General features: G+C 39.5%; 1 protein-coding gene across 11 annotated transcripts in view; it reads right to left on the reverse strand.

Annotated features, from left to right (window-relative positions):
• The window catches only part of LOC133492445 (polycystin-1-like protein 1), a 72587-nt gene that overhangs the window by 25253 nt on the left and 30784 nt on the right, over positions 1–16550 (reverse strand). For 8 of the 11 annotated variants that reach the window (XR_009792631.1, XM_061804628.1, XM_061804625.1 and 5 more), the window contains 21 exons: positions 14776–14955; positions 14627–14704; positions 14393–14538; positions 14035–14155; positions 13821–13944; positions 13538–13730; positions 10130–10186; positions 9708–10049; positions 9400–9621; positions 9218–9331; positions 8875–9026; positions 8711–8811; positions 8438–8636; positions 8288–8371; positions 3326–3533; positions 1080–1186; positions 882–981; positions 692–820; positions 450–623; positions 198–360; positions 85–119 (listed from right to left, as the gene is read on the reverse strand). Coding sequence is in view for 10 of the 11 variants with exons in the window: in XM_061804628.1 (XP_061660612.1) it covers positions 85–119; positions 198–360; positions 450–623; positions 692–820; positions 882–981; positions 1080–1186; positions 3326–3533; positions 8288–8371; positions 8438–8636; positions 8711–8811; positions 8875–9026; positions 9218–9331; positions 9400–9621; positions 9708–10049; positions 10130–10186; positions 13538–13730; positions 13821–13944; positions 14035–14155; positions 14393–14538; positions 14627–14704; positions 14776–14955 (3029 nt within the window). In the remaining variant the exon portion in view is untranslated. The remainder of the gene's footprint in view (positions 1–84; positions 120–197; positions 361–449; positions 624–691; positions 821–881; positions 982–1079; positions 1187–3325; positions 3534–8287; positions 8372–8437; positions 8637–8710; positions 8812–8874; positions 9027–9217; positions 9332–9399; positions 9622–9707; positions 10050–10129; positions 10187–13537; positions 13731–13820; positions 13945–14034; positions 14156–14392; positions 14539–14626; positions 14705–14775; positions 14956–16550) is intronic. The other 3 variants (XM_061804624.1, XM_061804623.1, XM_061804627.1) reach the window with 3 other exon arrangements.

Raw genomic sequence — 16550 nt, forward strand, 5'->3', positions numbered from 1 at the left:
AACAATAAAGAAGGAATGCTTCAAAAATAAAAGGAAAAAATGTGGACTCAAACAGATCGCAAGCGTCTGGAGATACAGTACAACCTTATAATTCTTCTTGAAGGCTCCCATATTGTCCACTGCAAAGATATCAGATGGAGAAATAGTGGAAAAAGAAAATAATGGAAAGTTCTTTGCCTTCTTGAGATAAACTTCACCTTCACCGGAGTCCTGGTCAGGCTGTGTTCCTTCCTCTGCCATCATCAGCCTTATGTCATGCATGCGAAAAAGGAACGCTATCAATGTTGCTATCGGCAACACTAACGCCACACTTTGTACTCCAGTTGTCAAAGACACAGCTGACACAGCAGTCATAGGCACCTCGAAATGTAATTGTAAAAAAAGAACTGTGGCATTAAAGATCTTAACACTTTCACACAAAATTGTGTTGTTTTGTCATTTTAACTCACCACATCGTCCATTTGTGATATGATTAGTGCATTGGTACACGCATACCCCGCAAATAGAAGCAGGCATATGCTAAGTCTTTGTGTGTGTGTGAATGAGTGAGGCTGAGGGCAGCTGTACACAGAGATCCACATATGGAAGTCAGCCAGGTAGTCGCACAACTTGAGGCGTAACATCTGCAGGCAAAAGGTACAAATGTTATATTAAAAATGAAGTAATTGTTTGATCATAACGGTTTGTGTACCTGAGCCAGACCCATTCCACGAGTACAAACATGTAGCATTCGCTCCACTTTTCCATCACCTTTACTCACGGACAACCAGCACTGGCTCACAAAGAGCCAAGTTTGTGCCTCCTTGTTAACTCGCCCCACCTAAAGTCACACAAGATGCATGGTCTGGCATAACATGAAAAATACAATAGGAGAGCATTACCTCAGATATTTCCACGAGTTTGAGGTTAAAATGTGGTGAAGGTCCTGAGTTGTCATGCCAGATGTGGACCCCCCACACTGGACCCAGACTATCTGCTGCACTGTGATGACAGTGAAATCATTATGTTCATGTCACGTAAAGGTAAATACATGGTTGTTTCTTATTTATGCATGATATTTGAATATGCTTGTTTATAACCTGAGTATAAAGGTATCTCTTGAGTTCCTCCTGAACAGAGTACAACCTGGAACATATAGTTCTCTTGTTTGTGAGATGCCATTGACACCATGCAGTGCTATGTAAACCTGGCAAAACACATGATTTGAAAAATTTAAATTCCAATCTCATAGCGAAGTCTGTTGGCCTTAGGTATTGAATGACTCAATAATTGACCCCTCCGTGGATATTGCTCAATCCGCGTCACTGACCAATCAGAGGCCAGAGATCTGCATAAACCAAAGCCCGTTTTTGCTCCCGCCATTTTCTCAGACAACATTGCATGGTCCAGTATAGGTTTAGTTAGCGTTTTATCGCGTATTTGGGTTATTTAACAAAAAATATGGTTAAGAGGTGTAGTCACGGACTTTGCAATAGTTATGACAGGTATCCTGAAAGGCTAGTTGGTGGAGTTCGATTCGTACCCTTTCCAAAACCGAAGACCCAGTATGAAAAATGCCTTCGATGGATCAAACTTTGTGGAAGACCGCATCATCAACTAAATCCATCTGATATCAACCGGAACACATATGTTTGCATGAAGGTATGCCCTATATTTGATTTTCAATACATGTCTCGTATAAATGAATTTGAAGTTCTTCGCTAGCATAACACTGCTGCGTGTGAACGATTGACACATTATTCTTTGTTGAGCGATATTTAGCGATGATCGGACTGCACAAACGTATTGATTTCTTGTTGGCTCGCGGCCGAAGCTTATTCAGACTGTGTTTGCACAAATATATGCCCTAAATTTGATTTTTAATACACGTCTTGTATAAATGAATGAGACGTTCTCCGCTAGCATAACACCGCTACGTGTGAACGATTGACACACTTATTCTTTGTTGAGCGATATTTAGCGATGATCGGACTGCACAAACGTATCGATTTCTTGCTGGCTCACGGCCGAAGCTTAACCAGACTGTGTTTGCACGAAGATATGCCCTAAATTTGATTTTTAATACACGTCTCGTATAAATGAATGAGACATTCTCCGCTAGCATAACACCGCTACGTGTGAACGATTGACACACTTATTCTTTGTTGAGCGATATTTAGCGATGATCGGACTGCACAAACGTATCGATTTCTTGCTGGCTCGCGGCCGAAGCTTAACCAGACTGTGTTTGCACGAAGATATGCCCTAAATTTGATTTTTAATACACGTCTCGTATAAATGAATGAGACGTTCTCCGCTAGCATAACACCGCTACGTGTGAAAGATTGACACACTTATTCTTTGTTGAGCGATATTTAGCGATGATCGGACTGCACAAACGTATTGATTTCTTGCTGGCTCACGGCCGAAGCTTATTCAGACTGTGTTTGCACAAAGATATGCCCTAAATTTGATTTTTAATACACGTCTCGTATAAATGAATGAGACGTTCTCCGCTAGCATAACACCGCTACGTGTGAACGATTGACACACTTATTCTTTGTTGAGCGATATTTAGCGATGATCGGACTGCACAAACGTATCGATTTCTTGCTGGCTCGCGGCCGAAGCTTAACCAGACTGTGTTTGCACGAAGATATGCCCTAAATTTGATTTTTAATACACGTCTCGTATAAATGAATGAGACGTTCTCCGCTAGCATAACATTGCTAGGTGTGAATGATTGAATGAAATCAGAAGCATGGCGTTTCACTCCGTTAAGAATGTATTGTATTTAGAATCTATAATATATCGTTGATTTGAATGAAATCAGAAGCATGGAGTCTGTCTCAGTTCAGAATGTATTGTATTGTATTTGCCATTTTTACTGTTTGTCTTACGTCAGCCCACGTGGCGTGACGTCACTTCAGGAGGCGTGGTTAAGTGCCCTGTACGGAGGGGTCAATTGTTATAAAGGATGCTTTTACATCTGGTTTTCCTTAACATTCTTATTCAAATGCAAAAACAAGGACTATTTTAGTTGGAGAAATACAGGTAATTAATATATAATTCTACAAAAAGGAACAATATAATCACGTCATTAAATCAACCTAACATATTTCATTTCGTGCCTATATCTGCTACAATTATGCGGTGTACAGCAAATTATTCAGCAAAATGTTAAATGAAGGTCAAAAATGTGTATCATAAATAAATACATTTGGTCCATTCTATAATTTCACCTCTGTGGAAACAGACTGGGGAAGACCTTATTTTGATCTAACGCGATGAGAGCCATTCAGTAAATAAGTCATTCTGCATTTTGGAGTAACAAAGATGGAGTCACCTTTGCACTTAGTCGGTACGCAGAGCAGAGGCCAGTGTGGATGGTAACTGCATAGAGATGTGGGTCCAGTCGACAGTTGTCATTTAGGTAGTGGACACGTTGATTCTGCTTAGAGATGATGTCAGCTCTCCAGGATTTTGCAAATGCTCGGACGTACAGACACGCAAGCAGCACCATGACAACCAGGACTGTCAGATTAGTGGACTCACTGAAAGGATGAATGTCACAGTATATTCAAAAAAATTAATTAAAACCAATTCAAAATTAAACTATTTTTTTTAACTAATAAAACCATGAAAAGTCACTCATTCTGTAAGCTAGTATGTTACACGAATTTTATTTGCTAAATAAAGATGACTGTTTCATAAAAGGTAATTTTTACATATGTATAACATTAGGTAGATACAGTAAAATAAAGGGATAGAATATGATATAATAATAATAATAATGAATTGTGTCAATCACAAATAATATCTTTGCATTGGCATTTTTATGATAATTCTGGATACATTTATCATTGTAGATCTTGCAAGGTAATATTTGTTATGCCGAGGTGGGAAGAGTAGCCAAATATTGTACTGGTACTCAAGTAAGAGGACTGTTACTTTAGAATAACCTGATTCACGTACAAATAAAAGATAGTCGTTGATAATGACTTGAGTAAGAGTATGCCACACAGGTAGGACGTGACCTAGAGTTGAAAGAGAAATTTTGGAAGGAACTAGATGAAGTAGTTCCGAGTATCCCAGACACGGAGAGAGTTCTGATTGGTGCAGATTGTAATGGACATGATTGTGAAGGAAACAGGGGCAACGAAGAAGTGATGGGTAAGTACGGCATCCAGGAAAGGAACTTTGAGGGACAGATGGTGGTGAACTTTGCAAAACGGATGGAAATAGCAGTAGTGAAGACTTTTTTCCAGAAGAAGCAGGAACATATAGTGACCTACAAGAGCGGCGGTGGAAGCATGCAGGTGGATTACATTTTGTGCAGATGATGTAATCTGAAGGAGGCTACTGACTCTAAGGTAGTGGTAGGGGAGAGTGTAGCTCGGCAGCATGGCAGCAATTAAAGAGATTAGCGAAGAAGAAGAGCGACATTGAAAGGACAGAGGAGAGGCAAAAGGAATACATTGAGATGCGGCTTAGGGCAAAGGTAGAGGTGGCGAAGGCTAAACAAGGGGCATATGACGACATGTACACGAGGTTGGACACGAAAGAGGGAGAAAAGGATCTGTACAGGTTGGCCACGCAGAGGGATAGAGATGGGAAGGATGTGCAGCAGCTAAGGGTGATTAAGAATAGAGATGGAAATGTGGTGACTTGTGCCAGTGGTGTGCTAAATAGATGGAAAGAATACTTTGAGAAATTGATAAATGAAGAAAATGAGAGAGATGGAAGAGTAGAAGAGGCAAGTGTGTAGTACCAGGAAGTGGCAATGATTAGTAAGAGGGATGTTAGAAAGGCACTAAAGAGGATGAAAAATGGAAAGGCAGTTGGGCCTGATGACATACCTGTGAAGGTGTGGAAGCGATTTGGAGAGGTGGCTGTAGAGTTTTTGACCAACCTATTCAACAGAATAGTAGCGGGTGGGAAGATGCCTGAAGAATGGAGGAAAAGTGCGCTAGTTCCCATTTTTAAGAACAAAGGTGATGTGCAGAGCTGTGGGAATTATAGAGGAATAAAGTTGATGACCCACACAATGAAGTTATGGGAAAGAGTAGTGGAGGCTAGACTGAGGTCAGAAGTCAGTATCTCCGTGGGAGATATGCTAAGATGGAAAAAGATGACATGCTGGGGCGACCCCTAATGGGAAAAGCCAAAAGGAAAAGAAGAGGTGTGAATTAGCACCTGGTGAACATGCATTTCTCCTTTAAAGCCTAAGGGAAATGGGCCATTCAACATTGTTCAGAAGAACAGCATACTTTGATTAAAAGTTTGATTGGAGAGGGGAAACCTTGAAAAGAGGTGCGAAAAAATTATAGGCTGTTCAGCTAAAATGATCTTTAATGTCTCAAAATGGAGAGCAGCACCATGTGCCAGAAAACAGAAGACAACCATCAAAATCGATCGCAGAATAATCAAAACGGCAAAGCCTCAGCCCATGATCAGCTCCAGGATGATCAAAGACAGTCTGGAGTTACCTGTCAGTACTGTGACAGAGAGAAGACCTCTGTGTGAAGCTAATCTATCTTTAACAATCCCCTGCAATGTTCATTTGAGGCATGAGCAGAAGAGGCTACAATTTGCCAAAGAACACATCAACTGGCCGAAAGAGAAATGGAGGAACATTTTGTGGACTGATGAGGGTAAAATTTGTGCTTTTGGAGTCCAGGGGCTGCAGACAGTTTGTGAGACAACCCAAAAACTCTGATTTCAAGCCAGAGGACAACTCAAAACAGTGGCATTGTGGTGCAAGCATCATGATATGGGCATGTTTTTCCTACTATGGTGTTTGGCCTATTTATTGCATACCAGGGATCATGGATCAGTTTGCATACATCAAAATACTTGGAGTTCATGTTGGCTTATGCTGGACATGCCCTTGAGGACATGCCCTTGTAATGGGTGTTTCAACAAGATAATGATCCCAAACACACAAGTAAACATACAAAGTCTTACTTTCAAACCAACAAATTTAATGTCATGGAGTGGTCAGCCCAATCCCTGGACATTAATTCAATCGAGAACTTGTGGTGTGACATTAAAAATGCTGTCTCTGAAGCAAAACCAACAAATGTAAATGAATTGTGGAATTTCATTGAGGAATCTTGGAGTGGAATAACAGCTGAAAGCTGCCACAAGCTGGTTGACTCTATGCCACACAGATGTGAAGCAGTTATCTATATTAAAAAAATTAAAAAAACTGTGGTCCTACAACTATATATTAGTTAAGTGAGTCAAGTGATTTGTAAATCCTAGAAACTGTCATGCCCCTGGCATCCTGCCCAGTCTGGGCGTGGCCAGCCAATTAGTCCGCACACACCTGCACCCTGTTTCGGCCGATTACACCCGGTACTTATAGGACACGGGGGACAACTAGTCCTCTGCCAGATCGTTGATTCCCATGCCTCATTCCCGCACTCCCGTATACCTGACCTACCGTGTACCGACCCTCGCCTGTTCCCTGACCATCCTAGTAAGCTTGCCTCTTCTGATACTGCTGCTTTTCCTGACTGACTCGCTGATCATTGACCACGGACCGAATAAAGGCTTTCTGTACACTACCTGCTTGCCTCTGGAGTCGTGCATTTGGGTCCGCTCTCGAGTCTCATTCGTGACAGAAACCAAAAATTTGTACAAAATAGTTTTGAGTTTGGAAAGTCAACGACTAACTTTTTTTTTAAACACACCCCTTTCAACAAATTTTAAATCTTAAGAGTGTGTATATCATAAAGGTGGGGTCTTATTGATTTCTTGAGAATTTACAGCACCTACTGGTAACTTGTTTGACATGTAGCTATAAAAATATACTGAAAACGTGGATTAATTTGGTTAGTCACATTGGACTGCTATTATTTTGAACATGATTGTAAAGTCTACAAAACCATGTTCAAATGCCAGGTTTTTGCAATGTAAAGAATTTAGATCACGATAAATCAATTAAAGATGTTTCATCAATATTAATGTGACCTTGAATTTGTACAACACTACTTTATTTTTGTATCTTTTTGAAAGGGTAGGTGGGAAGTGAAAATAACGAATATTATTCTATGTGATTGATTTGGACTTTAGCTTGCTGCCTTCTTGGCCTGGTGAATATTGCAAAAGAGATGGAGTTACATGAAATACAAAATAAATCTGATGGCACAAAGGTGGACTCCCTCTTATAAATGAGATGTGGGTGTATCCAGGTGTAACAAATCATATTTACACTCGTGTTCAATGGAAGTCCACACACCCATGCCACTTTTTTAATTTTCAAGTTGCAAAAAAACAACAACAACAACACATGCATAGGGCCTTTCAAGGACATTATTTGCTTTATCAACTACATTGGTTCAATGAATAAGCTGTTTTTTGACCAGATTAATTGACAAGTGTAGGATTTTCCCACATCTGTTTTATGGTACTTGCACCTCCACAAATTTGTATGTGTGTGTGTGTGTGTGTGTGTGTGTGTGTGCACACGCGCCAGTGAGAGAGCGAGAGCATCTGAAAGATTACACCACTGTAAAAATAGATGTCTAACAGTAAAATATGACCATAAAATAAAGTTAATTATGCCAGCACATACAGCCAAAGCATCTGCAACTTGCAACTGGAACATCTGCATAGTGTTTTTTCAAGTTTGAAGTGAGCTGAAATATCCACACTTGAGCAGTTTAAAGATTGCACTGCTTGACAAAGCTCTTGATTTGAGTAATCTACGAAAAAAAAACTTGCGCAGCTTTTTTTTTGCAATACAAGTCACTGTGATTGACAGTGAAGCCCAATAAAAGACATGTTTGCGGACGTGACATTCTTGTGTCATTTGCTTCATAAACTTGAGTCAAACATCACTGTGACTATGTTGGATTGAACCAATGATCAAAAGCGAAATTCTAAAAATTAATTGGTTACATGACAATTTATTTAAAAAAAAAAAGCAAGCAGCATTTTGGTAATTGTAGTGGAATAAAAGGAATGCTTATTCCTGTCTATTCTCCTGGTACTCTGGTATCCTTCCACATCCCCAAAACATGCATGATGGGTTAATCGATGACTAAATTCCCTGTACGTGTGACTGTGTGTGCGAATGGTTGTTAGTTTATATGTGTCTTGCGATTGGCTGGAAACCAGTTCAGTGTATACCGTGTTTCCTGCCCAAAGATAGCTGCACTCCCACAACCTTTGTGAGTATATACAGCTCAGAAAATGGATAGTTGGAAGTTTATGTGAGTAAATGCAATGGACTAAATGTCATCCTCCCTCTGTTGGTATGTGACTATTTACAATGTGCTTGTTAACAGAAATTGCTCACCTGAGGAATGGGTCCAGGTCGGCTGTTTCAAAGCTACTTTGAATCTGCTTTTGCACGATAGTTAGCGTCCTCAACTGGTGACAACTGGGTCAGAGACCAAATGGCAAGTGAGGCAGCCTTTTAACACATTTTAGTGTGCTTTTCACGTACCTGCAGTTGACAGCATCAGTTCTATCTACTTGGTGTGTGCTGCAGCCCAGATGCGTCCAGGCCCCCTTTGAGCGGTCCAAGGACAAGCACTGGCTGGTTTCCACTGCCAGAGTGTACTTGATCTGGCTGCTTAGATGCTTGTGTCTGATTGGCTTAGCAAAGTCACTGTTTAATAACGCCAGGTAACCAACACCTGGGGCTAGATTTGAAATCGTAAATCAGTTTCACAGTAATTTGATGGCAAGGAAATTGATGGATGGAATAAAAATCTACCATTGAGGGAGGATGGTGGGAGCGTGATGCGAGTTGTGTTGGTCTTCCAGCGGTGAATCCTCCTCAGGTGGTGCATGCTTGAAGCTGGTTTAGCAAACATCCTGCCCCAAAAAAGAGTCAATGATCAACCCGGTGCAAAACATGCCCCTGCAACAATAGTGTACCTGAAGAGTAGCATGATGGGAAATGGCTGGTTGAGTGGCAGCATGAATGCCACACTCAACTGGATTGCCTGCTGTAAATGCTCCTGGGAAATGTTGAAGCTATGGTAGTTGATGCAGTTTCGCAGTAGGATATGCTCATGAGCAGAATAATTCTATGAGGGACAGTGACATCAGCAAATACAGGTACAACAAACATTATTGTTAATAATAATCCAACAGAGTTCTATTGAAAAGAACATAGAATAGAATTTTTCTGGATTATGCTCTCATCATCTTTTTAGTGAAAAAAAGACCGACATTATCAGTGAAGATCAAGCTAAATAGCTAGAAATACGCCACATACTTTGTCTTGTTTTGGTTGCATCTCTACAATGATTGGCTGAACAAGCAGTGGAACTGAGATTTGTCTTCTCGTGTTGGATTTATACAGATTCAAGTCAAACACTGGTCCACCTATCTGCAGGAAAGCATAATCAAACGTTGTATTCCCAAGTCCAAAAGCTTACATCTCCCCACTTTGCTCACCCCGCTAGGATAGTGGGCCCAGATCCAAGGTGAGTGCTTGAGTTCAGCAATGAGGATGAGCACACACTCTCCTCTGAGAGAATGGATCAGGGGTGCAGGCATGTAAAAGATTGCTGAACCACTGCTAATCACCGTAATGGTTGAGTTCTGGTGTGTAATAAAGAGAGACAAGAAGCCACCCTTCACCCTGTGCTCTTGAATTCTGTTTAACAAGGTGTGCTTCTTGGGAAAAAAAAAAAAACAGAAAAAGGAACATTCTATAACCAGAGAATACATAAGATTAGCAATTTTTAAGTGTGACCTCTTACCAGGATCAGCTCAGATGCAGTATGCAGAATTTTTTCCACAAGCTCCTCCAGCTGCTGTGTCATGCGTAAATCATCACTGGAAGAGTCTGTGACATTTTTTCCTGGGGTGACTCCAGTTTGTGGCTCAAATGCCATCTTGCACTGACCATCAGCAATGTACGATGTTTCGGCTCTGACATCACGAACAGTGACGGCAACTTCCAGACTGTATGATAACACTGTTACCAATGCGTTAAGCATCTTCTGGTCCAGTTGGTACTGGTTCAGTGCACTGGGTCGAGAAAAGTCGGCTGTGATAGCTTCCATGTGAGCAGCCACTTGTATGAGACTTGTTAAAGTGACCTAAAAAGCGTATTATGGTACATCAAGTGCTTTTTCTGTCAACATTTATTTGTGTGTCCTTGAGGAAAACGTTAACTTACCTGTCTTGTAACTTGTAAAAGATCTCTCAGAATGCCCATGTTGTCTACAATTAAGTCCTGGCATCAAATAACATGTTAGAATGGTTTAAATGGGCAGAGAACAAAGAACATACAGTACCATGTAAAAGTCTCAGGCCACTACTTGGTTCACTGTTTAGAATTTTCACTACAGATGTAAAACCTACACAGAGTTGTGATTTCACTAGAAACTATGATGCTGGTTGGTACATGGCCCAAAGAAGAAGCCATTTAAATTTAATGAACATCAGGCTAAATGTTTATTATGGGATTAATAGAACAGTCCACCCCTCAGAATAGATGCTTTGCTGTGACATCACGCCTAACAATTTTTTTTTTTTTGTTTACGACACCATCTTGGACGGCAAGATTATGTGTACATATCATGGACTCGTCATCGTCGGACCGAAACTCGACAGTTTTATCAGATATTGCACAACAGTTGGACAGTTATCACAAACAACAATATACAGAAAAGAAACAAGCAATCGGTGTCGATCCTTATTCCATACCTCTACATAATTTTACTAGTTTTTTATTGATTTCGTACGCAAGACAGATGTACGTTATATTGACATTTTTAACTCCCTGATCAACACCCCATCCAAGTAAACAGTAGAGGCCCTTAAAGCTTACAAAAGTTTAGATGCCTACAGTTTTTTGGCTGCTGGTTGGATGCAATATGTTGTTATTTCACCAAGTGAAAGTACAGATTTCTTAGTATTGAAAGCGCGAGTAAGTATATTGTAACTAATACCTAAAATGTCCTGACATTTGAGAATGCATGTCACAAATGATATACTGTAGTAGTATTGAGAGATCCATGTGTAATCATGTCACTGTGGGTTTTAATTTCTGGTTGTCTAATCCCGTCCTCTTTTATAATTCATATTAAATGCGTGCTCTGTAATCTATAAAACTACAAAACTTTTTTTTTACCTTAACTGATACACATGTGTTCCAACCCTTGAAATATTATGCAACCTTCATAATATTACCAGTTATTGATGTTCAATCAAAATAAACAGGTTGCGGTTATTTAAGTTTGTGATTGTTATGAATATGTCTCTCTGTCGAAGATACCCTTGTCATTGCCTTATTGTGAATTTCAAAGTATTAACATTTTCTTCGTTTAGGTGGCGATGTGAGCATGGAAAAATTGCATGGGGCGAGTATGAGCGCTTTATGACATCTTATGATTGTTGCGGCATGGGGCTCATCGAGATCAAGTGTAAGCACTGCAAGAAAGACTAGACTCTTGAAGAGGCAGCTGATGACTCTCAGTTTTGTTTGGGAGAAACTGAATGTGTTCTGGAGAAAAATTAGTGGCAAGTTGGTTTTAAAGAAATCCAGACCTGTGTTTTCAAAGATCTGTGAAGCCAGCAGATGTAACCACAAGTGAAACAGCAAGTGTGGTATGCTACTGCAGAAAGGCTATCGATGAACTGATTGTGAGTTGTTCATCTGGCTTGTGCAAAATTGTAAAGTTTCACATAAATTGTCTCCAACTGAAAAATGTTCCAAAGAGGAAGTAGACATGCCCAGACTGTAGAAAAATTCGGAATTTTCCCAAGTCAAATTAAGAGATGTTAATTTTGAAAACCTAGTGTTCTTTCTGAAGGTTTTGTTGTATTTTTTAAAATTTTAGTAGAATCCAAATAGTTGTACATTTATTATTTATGTTTGCAAATTGGATATTTTGTGTGTGTACATGTATGCATGTACCAGTGCATGTATGTATCTCAAAGTTAAGTTGTTTGAAATTCGAATAGAAAGTGAAAACACAAGACAAACATAATTTTCAAATGCAAACAATATCTTCAATCATCTCACTTTTTCTTGTATTAAAAAAAAGTTGGAATGCACAGGACAAAATTCAAATAAAATCATTATGCACACCAATATTCGTCACAAATGTATTGTCGCTAGTAATACCAAATTAAAATTATACATACATTAATGTATTTATGTATAATTATAACTGATTATGCATACAATTACATAAGTTTAATTAATTGATACAACAGACTTGCTGGCATTTAAAGCGAACAACAAACTTAAACAATTTTATCAGGAACCCGTTAAACCAGAAGTTACATCTGGCTGGAGCATCTGTATCGGTATTGTCCCTTGTAATATTGTGTATCTGTTGCGCACAACACCTATAACACGCTACAAGTGTATTCTAACATTGGCAATGACTCAAGTTGTTTCAATGTCTTTAAAGTCCAATTGTTTTTCACCTTTTGTAAATGCAGGAATTTGAATGGTTGCATTATAATAAGCAAGAGTCTATTGAATGTCGACTCCGCGATCAGAGTACAATAATCGCCAGAATTAATGTGAGCTATATGATTATCACTGGTGCGTCCTCCCCATCCTGTTGATATAAAGTTCACTGTTCCTTAAAAGGTGTCACCGAAATCAAGTACTTTGTGTGATAAGGATTCTTATATGAAGAATAAGTCTGTGGCCTTGCTTATAAGCAAGTCAATATTCACAAAAAGATCACTAAAAAAACATTTTATTGTAGTTTTTCCGTCCACTATGGCATCCTAAACAAAAGTCACGTGACACATGACGTTGCGAGGAAACCATCTATTATAATGGTACCACCGTGTTCATCTTCCTCTATGAACCAGGAAGTTGCTTGTTAAAAATAAATATGACATTTGCCAAATGTTTTGAGTTTTGGTAAAGGTTTGACCTTGGTGGAGTTTTGCATTATACTGTGTGAAATTCTACTTGTCTTAGAACATTATGGCATTGCTTAAACCAGTAGCGTCAAACATTTGGCCCAGGAAGCAGAACCATCTCGCTGGGGGTACAATCCTTGAAAAAAATTAAACAAATACAAAATCAGACTTTTTAAGTTTATTTGGTAAGAATTGGTAAGAAAAATCTTGCAATATACTTAACTAATGAAATTACATGGAAAACTATGTAACTAAATCAGTGTTTTTGGTCTAATTATTTCTTCAGTATATGCACATTTGTGGATGACAAACTGAAGCAGAAATAGTTGTTGAGTAAAATGATTTTCAAAAGTCATTAAACCTAAAAGGTTTTCCTAGCATCCTTGTTTTGTATTAAAACAAATGGAAAACGTATTATTTATTAAGTGCGGCATGATTTTAGTGGTCAGGACCCCTTTACATCAGTTTGACACCCCTGGCTTAAACAACCAATCAATATAAAAACTGTATACAGTACTGTATTCTATTTAAAAAAAAATAAATAAATTTAAAAAAAAAAAAAAAAAAAAAAAAAAAAAAATCGCTGCAATGGCAGGCCTTAACAGCAAGAACTAAAAATCCTATACCTGCCAGTTTTTCTGTCGTATCACAATGCTTGGGTTCATGTACTATGGATGTTGTGTTGTCTGTGTACCTGGTCACTCCTTTCCATTTTGCACATAGTGCAGATGAGCACACGACGTATATGTCTCTGAATATGGTGGTCTGCCTGGCTATCCGAGCTGAGTCTATTCAGGATTCCTGACAACAAACTGATATAGTTGCAAATCTCTGCACTGTTCCCAAGTAGAATCAATGCAGAGAGGTTCTTCAGTCCCGACTGGTACCTGGAAACAATGTGGAAAAAGGCCAAGGTTAGACAAAAACCAACAACCAAAAAAAGGGTCATATTTAACATACAGTACTACTGTTCTTACAATTCCACATCAGGATTGTTTGACGAAACATTCCTGAAAAAGCTGGGCAGGACTTGTACAGTTACAGGGCAGACTTTGGTGGATGATCCATACATACTACTTCTGATTTTTGTGTATACAGTGACTAGAATAATAAAAATAATGACACAGTCAAGCACATACGAAATCCAGTCAGTCATGTGTAGATCTTGATTGATCTGATGGCAGGTGTTACCTTTAAAGCCATCATTGAAATGTCCGGATGGAAGTCTGAAGTAGTACTCAAAGTTTCTCCCCTTGTACAACATCCTAGCAGGTTCGCTCCCAACACTAAAGCTGTACTCGTACAGTAAGTCCTTTGCACATGCACATGAAATCATGCACACACAAACACACAAAACTCTTAAGATGAGGGAATCTGTAAAATATCTAATAGCTGAAGAAATATGATCAATATTTAAGTGGTTGTTACAAAATGGATCATGACTTTGTATTCTATTTGTTTATGGAGACCTTAGCTAAAAACTAAAGAGACCCTGACGATAGCCAAATTTAAGTAACTATTTGTATTGTATAGTAGAACATGGTTTTACCTTTCTTCCTGAGGTGCAGAAGATGCTGAAGTGTGTGTAAAACTCCACTCCTTTGCTCGGTAACACCTGACATGTCATTCCTTTAGGAATAGGCTTTGTTCTCAAGAATAGTTGAGTGCGGCCCAAAATACGACTTTTTTGAGATTCTTTGTTGTAACAAAAATGAACAATGGAACATGGTTATCAGAATCCAATTATTTCAGCAAAAATATCCATAATGAATGAGGGACTTACTGGCAATGACCTCCAGCATGTACATGCTATCTGGCTTTAGACTAAAAGGTTTGAAGCTGAGCAACGTGGAGGAAAATCCTGTAAAATTGTATTACCTTTATGATGAACAATGATCATAGCAATAAGAAGACATTTTCTGTATTGCGTACCTGTGTAGGTGTAGGACGCAAACAACCCCGCCTCTACCAAGTCTCGAGGGAGGTCAAGCAAGGTTTGTTCCCGAATCACCTGCCTGGAACTGGACTCAAAAAGATTACTCCCCTCAGGTTCATGTGACACTGTGTTGAACGAAGGGTCATCTCCTGGAGTCGAGGTCTGAACACCCACACCTAATAGTGCATACTCTCGAGTAAATGGCCTCAACATTGGTAGACATGCACAATCTTTATAGATTAAATACCATATCACAAAGAAAAAGATTTCTCACCATCAGAAACGTATTCACTTAAAAATATGTCTGTTATTCTGGGTGTAGTTTACGCTGTTGTAGAACTGAATTATATCAAGAGTCAGTCAGTAATTCCTGTCACGCTGGTCGGTTCCTAGTCTCTCCACTTCTGTGTCTTTGGACATCTGCTCTATGGTTCCCCAGCTTGATGGTGATGATGTAGCTCTTTCTCTATGGCTTTGTGCAGATTGTGTTCAGCCAGAATAGATGCATGATTTTATGTAGTCATGCTGTGTGTGAAGACAGCAAGGTTATGCGTGTCTTTGCCTATTGTCTTCCTGCATTCTGGACAATAGAGTTGGGTTGACAATACAGTTTTGACCTGTGTATGTGATTTGACATTCTGAGTTTGGCATTGGTTTTGTATTGGTTAACTCTCCAGATTTGCTTCAGTCTTGTCAATGTTGTGCATTTGTAACCCGGTTAAAAGTTGGTACAGGTAAAATTTCAGTATAATAGAGTAGCAATTAGGTTATAGGTTTTCTTTATGCAATGTGGTGGAATATCTGTTAAACTGTGTGTGCTGACTTTATTTTCTTTTGGAGGGATTTGTATTTATATGTGTTTGATTCATTTGTGAAAAAGAAATACTTTTGTTTGTCATTTTATTATTGTAACTATTGTTTAAGAAGGAAAGGAAGTGACGTGTTGAGGAGACGCAGGAAAAAGAGAGAAAAAAGGCTAGTCGGAGTGCAAGGTACGAGTGGTTGTCAGAGGGCAACAAAAGGACAAAGAAAGTGAACGGTGGACATTTATCAAAAGTTGATCGACATGTTCGACAGGGACTGTTGAAAGTTCAACTGGGATAGTGTGTCGTTTGAGTTGACTACTCAAATCATGCCGTAACGTGGTGTTCGCCGCTACCACAGGGGCTAAGTGCATGCATGGGACTTGGCTTGGGTGCCAGCAACCAGCTACCTCGGGTGGCTTCCTCGTCTAAGTATTTTATACTAGAGAGGCGCTACATAAATTGGAGGCACCGCTGGGATTCTAGTGAAAATTATTTGTGCATTTATTTTGTTAAATTTTGTGCTGGTAAATTTTGATAGCTTTCGTTCTAAAATGGATACACAGACTGAGTTGGTAAAACAATTAAGAGGGTGGTGCCAACAGGAGTCATTAGATCTGGCTTATGCTCTCTTGGTGGTCATGCATGAAGAAGTAAATACTGATGCCCTCCAAGAGACAATGGAAACAGTGAAGAGTCTTGGACGTGTCGTGTGCGTGTCAGAAGGCGAACCTCCAGCCTCCAGGAGAACCGGTACCTGGTTTTGTGGGAATATAAAGAAGCTGTGAAGAGAGAAATGGTTCCCTTTGATGTGTACCCCATTGATGGTGGTGGACTGTGGTCTGTCGTCACAGTAGATAAAGGCCTGGAGACCAATGCAGCAAGTCAGAGGTTATCCAAACAACAGTAAGCAAACGGCACATACAGAAATGAGACACCTACATCATCTTCGCCGGCAGAGGATGTGA

This window comes from Syngnathoides biaculeatus, chromosome 19 (genome assembly GCF_019802595.1).
Source record: "Syngnathoides biaculeatus isolate LvHL_M chromosome 19, ASM1980259v1, whole genome shotgun sequence".
Lineage (NCBI taxonomy): Eukaryota > Metazoa > Chordata > Actinopteri > Syngnathiformes > Syngnathidae > Syngnathoides > Syngnathoides biaculeatus.